This window comes from Symsagittifera roscoffensis, chromosome 10 (genome assembly GCF_963678635.1).
Source record: "Symsagittifera roscoffensis chromosome 10, txSymRosc1.1, whole genome shotgun sequence".
Lineage (NCBI taxonomy): Eukaryota > Metazoa > Xenacoelomorpha > Acoela > Convolutidae > Symsagittifera > Symsagittifera roscoffensis.
In genome coordinates this window covers 23,791,557-23,796,980 of record NC_087071.1, presented here as the reverse complement: position 1 = coordinate 23,796,980, position 5,424 = coordinate 23,791,557, and the positions used below count along the sequence as shown (strand labels likewise).

The window sequence follows — 5,424 nt, the reverse complement described above, 5'->3', positions numbered from 1 at the left end:
TTTCAAAAAATGTTCAAATGCAATTTTTGTCCACTGAAATATGCAAATAAGAGCAATAGAAGTCGCCATGAGCGTGACAATTATTTTGTTGAAAAAGGACTTATTGTTTATCGATGCAAGGAGTGTTCATTCACGGCTCAAATGCTTTCAAATTTACAAAAACATATTCTTCACACTCATGGTCAACTTGGAGGTGTTTGTGATTATTGTCATTTGGGATTTCATTCGCCCAAAAACTTATCAGCTCATTTACTAGCAACCCATGGTCTTCCTGTTATGAGAGCTGCCTCTGCTGATTTAGCCACTACAAGTGCCGCTGCTAATGATGATTCGGTGATGTGCATGCTGTCGATGAAGACGAAATCAACGGCACCAATCTTCAAAAAAGTGAGTCTGCTTTTTTCGGTGTTCTTGAAACGTATGTGATCGGCGGAAACCAACCCATGGATGAAAATTAGCCGATTGACCTTTTGCAGTTTATGCAAGAGAAAAAAGATGAAATTCAAAGTCTCATAATCGATCGAGTTGCAGAAGGACCTAGAAAAGTTCAGTTCAGCGCTAATTTAGGTTTGGTAAAACCTAAAGTAATAAATGATTCTAGTAAAACTGAGCACGACGAGCGGATTGACATTTATGCAAACTCTGATATGAAACCTGTGATGAGCTTAGTATTAGAAGATGATGAGTTTTTTGAAATGGTCGAAAAAATGCAAGCAGTTTTGGAGACTTTTGCATCTTATGGAAGCGGGTGGGTTTTGCAACACGTAATTCAAGTTTTTGTTAAACTTGCAAAGTTTTCACCAATCCGTGGGTCATCCTATATTGACTTGCCTTTTCGAATTCGAATGTCCCAGAATTTGATAAACATTAGAAATCACGAAGATAATAATTGCTTTGAACTTTGCTTTACCGCTGCTTATAGTCTGAAGCATGGTGTTGACCTACTTCTAACTGATCAGCAAAAAGCGAACCCAGCAGCTGCGCGGACACAACCTGATACATACTTTGCTGAAAGTGCACACAAAGCCCAAGGTAATTTTGATTCACCCATGAGTTTCGCTTTAATTGGAAAATTTGAACAACTTAACGACGTGCGGGTAAATGTGTTCCAGTACAACAAGGGAGATTTGTCGCCTATGTATATATCAAAACGACCAAACCAAGATAACAGCACCCAAACTGAAATATTTGACATGGACCTGCTTCTCTTGTATGAGCCTGCAAAGCATCACTATGTACTTATAATCGATTTGTTAAAGTTCATCTGCGAAATCAAATGGAGTAAGTATCGCCCAATTGCACGTTTATGTAGAAACTGCTTTCACATTAGTTGGAGTGATGAAACTCACGAGCAACACATCCAGTGTTGTAAGGATCATGAATCTGCTCTAGTAGTCATGCCTTCAGCAGAAAAAGGTACCAACAGATACGAGTTCAAAAACCTCCAGGCCTTGTGGTTTGTACCACTTGCGATTTATTTTGATTTTGAATCATTTCTGAAACCTGTAGATTTTTGTCCTGATAATCCATCGCGATCATCTACCCGAGTTGTACAAAAAGACGAAGCTTGTGGGTATTCATTGGCTGTAATTGAACACGGAAATTCACAGCCCTACTTCTTTGACTATGACAGCTCTGATCAATGCATGAAAAAGTTTCTCAATCAGTTGCATCAATTAGCGAGAGAGATATATGATCAAAAGCGACGGTTTCCTCAATTTCTAGAAAGCCAAGAATCGTTGAACAAAGAAAACACATCAACATGTTGGATTTGCTGTATACATTTTACCAATGAGCACGAAAAATGTCTTGACCATTGCCATTTTTCTGGAAAATTTTTGGGATGGGCACATGAAAAATGCAACCTCGCAAGACGAACTGTAAATTTCACCCCAGTCATTGGACATAACATCCAGAACTATGACCTTCACCACATTTGTCTCGCATTGCATGAATGCGAGCCAACAAGTACAATGAGTGTTATACCTAGCACCGACGAAAAATATATATCGTTAAGCATTGGAGTCCTAATTAAAACTATAAAAAGGAAAAACGGATCTGAGCAAAAAGTTATTGAATACCTCAGATTTATTGACTCATGCAAGTTTTTGAATTCTTCCCTGCAAAAATTGGTTGATAATCTACCAGCGGCAAAAATGTCAATTTTGAACAAGTATTTTGCAAACGAGACGGAGGAGCAACGGTGTCTGATACGACAAAAAGGTTTCTACCCTCATTCGTACATGACCAAAAGAGAAAAATTTGCAGAAAACGATTTGCCTCCTTTGCAAAATTGGTCCGATGTTTTGAATGGAGGAAAAGTTGCAATTTCACAAGCGGATCTGGAACATGCAAGGAAAGTTTTTAGAACGTTCAAATGTCAAAACTTGGAGGATTATCACAACTTGTATCTCAAGTGTGATACACTCCTTCTTGCTTGCGTCTTTGAAGAATTTTGACAAATTAGTCACCAAACTTATGGTCTGGACTGCGCACACCGTTTTAGTGCTTCAAACTTAGCTGGAGACGCCTTCAAACGTATCTGCAAAGACTCGAATGTTCAGCTTTTATCAGACCGCAGGCATCTCGAAATGGTCGAGAATATGATGCGAGGTGGTACTGCATCCGTGTTCCATAGTCGCTTTTTCAAAGCCAACAACAAAGAATGCCCCGACTTCAACCCAGATCAACCTAGCACCTACGGGTTTATGATCGATGCAAATAACCTCTATGGCGGCGTCATGCAAACGGAGAAATTACCGATGCGTAACTTTGAGTTAATAGAGCATATAGAAGACGAGGTGATTGTGAACCAAATCCTCAACATGACTGAAGACTCTTTGATTGGATTTATATTGGAAGTTGATCTCGAGTACCCAAAAGAACTGCATGAGGATCATCAAGATTACCCTTTAGCTCCCACTAAAGAAAGTGTACCCCAGGATTGGTTGAGTCCCTACCAAACAAATTTACTCGAGCAGATGAAAAATCAAGACATTGCAAGACGTTCAATTGGAAAGACCAAAAAGTTACTGCAGACGCTGTATGACAAGTCAAACTATACAATTCATTACAAACTATTGCAATTGTTTGTTAGGTTGGGACTTAAAGTTAAAAAAGTGCACCGTGTGTTGAAGTTTGAACAAGAAGCATGGTTAGAATCATACATCACATTGAACACGACTAAACGACAACAAGCTAGAAATAAATTTGAGGAGGATTTGTACAAACTACTGAACAATTGTGCTTATGGGAAAACATGCGAGTCGAAGCGCAAACGGATGCTTGTTCGGATAGTTAGAGATTATCATGCCGCTTTGCGAGAAATTAGTGCATTCGAATTTAAATCCTACAAAATTTTTGGAGAAAACTTGGCAGCGTTCACTTCGAATCCAACAAAAATCTATTGGGATGTCCCAACAATTGTGGGAGCTAGTGTTCTTGAGTTAGCAAAGTTTCACATGTATAAATTTCATTACGATATAATGAAACCAAATTTTGAATGTCAACTACTGTATTCTGATACAGACAGTCTCCTGTACCAAGTCAAAAGTGAAGATTTATACCGAGAAATTTCCGAAAAAAGGAATATTTTGAATGAACTTGACTTGTCAAATTACCCGAAGAACCACCCTCTCTACGACCCGAAAAACAAAATGGTTGTTTTAAAATTCAAGGATGAGTTTCCAGGAGACATTATAACCGAGTTTATGTCCCTCAAACCCAAGCTTTATTCCATTTTGTCCAGAGGTAAATAATTTCTATTTGCCTTATTTGTGAGCACGAATTTCAAAAAATTTTGATTTTTTGTGATTTTTTTTTCGGAAGGCAATTTTTAATTGTGGGCGAAAAAATGTAATTTTATCAAAAAAAAAGAAATTTGGAAAAAACTTTTTAGGCGAAAAAGTATAATTTTTTTTTGAAAATTTTTTTTGTGGGCGGTTTTTTTTTGTGGGCGAAATTTTTTTTTTTTTTTTTTGGAAAAAAAAATTTTTTTTGTTCGAAAAAAAATTTCGGGCGAAAAAGTGTTTTTTGTTTTGAAAAAAAATTGGAAAAAACTTTTTAGGCGAAAAAAAATAATTTTTTTGAAAATTTTTGGTTTTTTTTTGTGGGCGATTTTTTTTTTTGTGGGCGATTTTTTTTTGTGGGCGAAAATTTTTTTGAAAAAAATTTTTTTTGTCGGCAAAAAATTTTTTTTAAAATTTTTTTGGAGATTTTTTTTTTTTGTGTTGTTCGATTGTTTTTTTTTTAATGATGACTAAGTTTTAAGGTCACACCTGGCCTTCATGTATTTTTTTTTGTTGCAACTGGCTTTCAAGTTAACATAATGTAGCTCTTAAAAAAAACATCGCATTTGTTTTTTTTACCACCACACATTAGTGATCATCAAAAATTGATTAGTAATCATATAAATAAATTTTTAGACTGCAGAAAATTATCGGCGAAAGGTGCATCCGAAGCTGCTCAGAAGATGTTGAGTCATCAGCGATATCGAGACACCTTGACCTCTGGCTCGTTATTCAAAACTGAAAACAGTCGAATCGCATCCGAGTCACACAATCTGCAAACAGTGACTTCGACGAAAACATCGTTATCAGCTTTTGATGACAAACGCTACATCCTCGATGATGGTCAGCGGACTCTTCCCTACGGTCACAAAAACATCGTGGGTCAAACTGTGATTGACATTGATGATAGTGATGACAACACAGCCGCTGTTAATTCTGACCCAACTGACAATGACGATTTGGAAAAATGGATGCCATTTTTTGAAGATCGTCAACAGCCAGTGTCGTGGGATTGTGACGATTTCCTAGATGGGGTGTCTGAAGAATTCGTTAACACTCAAAACGTTGATTGGGACCATCCGGAAATTGATGATGAATACTCTGAGGATAGTTTTGCTGTTGAGAACACACAACCACATCGCTCGCTTCGACAACTGATGGACCAGGTCAATAGCAGTTGGCAAACTCCAGACCCCGGTCTGATTCGGGCAGCAGAAACCAACGACAGTGATATTGATAGCGGGGATATCGCGGATCTGGAGGCCAATACTTCCGATGAGGACGAGTCGTCATTCTTCAACGATTCGTTTTTCGATTATGAAGCAGTTGAAGTAGAAGAACCACGGTCAAAAAATCGACGAATAGATTAAAACACAAAAAAACACCACATTAACTTTTGTGTAGTAAATAAAATTCAGTTATTTAATATGAGAATTGTCTGTACATAAAATTTGACCTAGCGCTATTCCGTGTTTAGTGTGTATTTAAGTGCGAGATTTTGTTCAGCTTTGGAACTCAATTAATCTGGGATATAAACAATTTCATTTAAGCGATGGTGTCTTTAGCATACTTTTGTATGTATTTGTATGTAATTTGAGTTTGAATCAAAGTTTTAAGAAGAATTGAGCAAACAGTC

The 5,424-nt window shown here is 37.2% G+C and overlaps 1 protein-coding gene across 1 annotated transcript in view; it reads right to left on the bottom strand.

The window, feature by feature from the left end:
* Positions 1–5,290: 5,290 nt before the first annotated feature.
* Positions 5,291–5,424, bottom strand: part of LOC134855013 (leukotriene B4 receptor 1-like) — a 1,604-nt gene continuing 1,470 nt past the window's right edge. The window contains exon 4 of the mRNA XM_063871393.1: positions 5,291–5,312. Coding sequence (XP_063727463.1) covers positions 5,291–5,312 — 22 coding nt within the window. The remainder of the gene's footprint in view (positions 5,313–5,424) is intronic.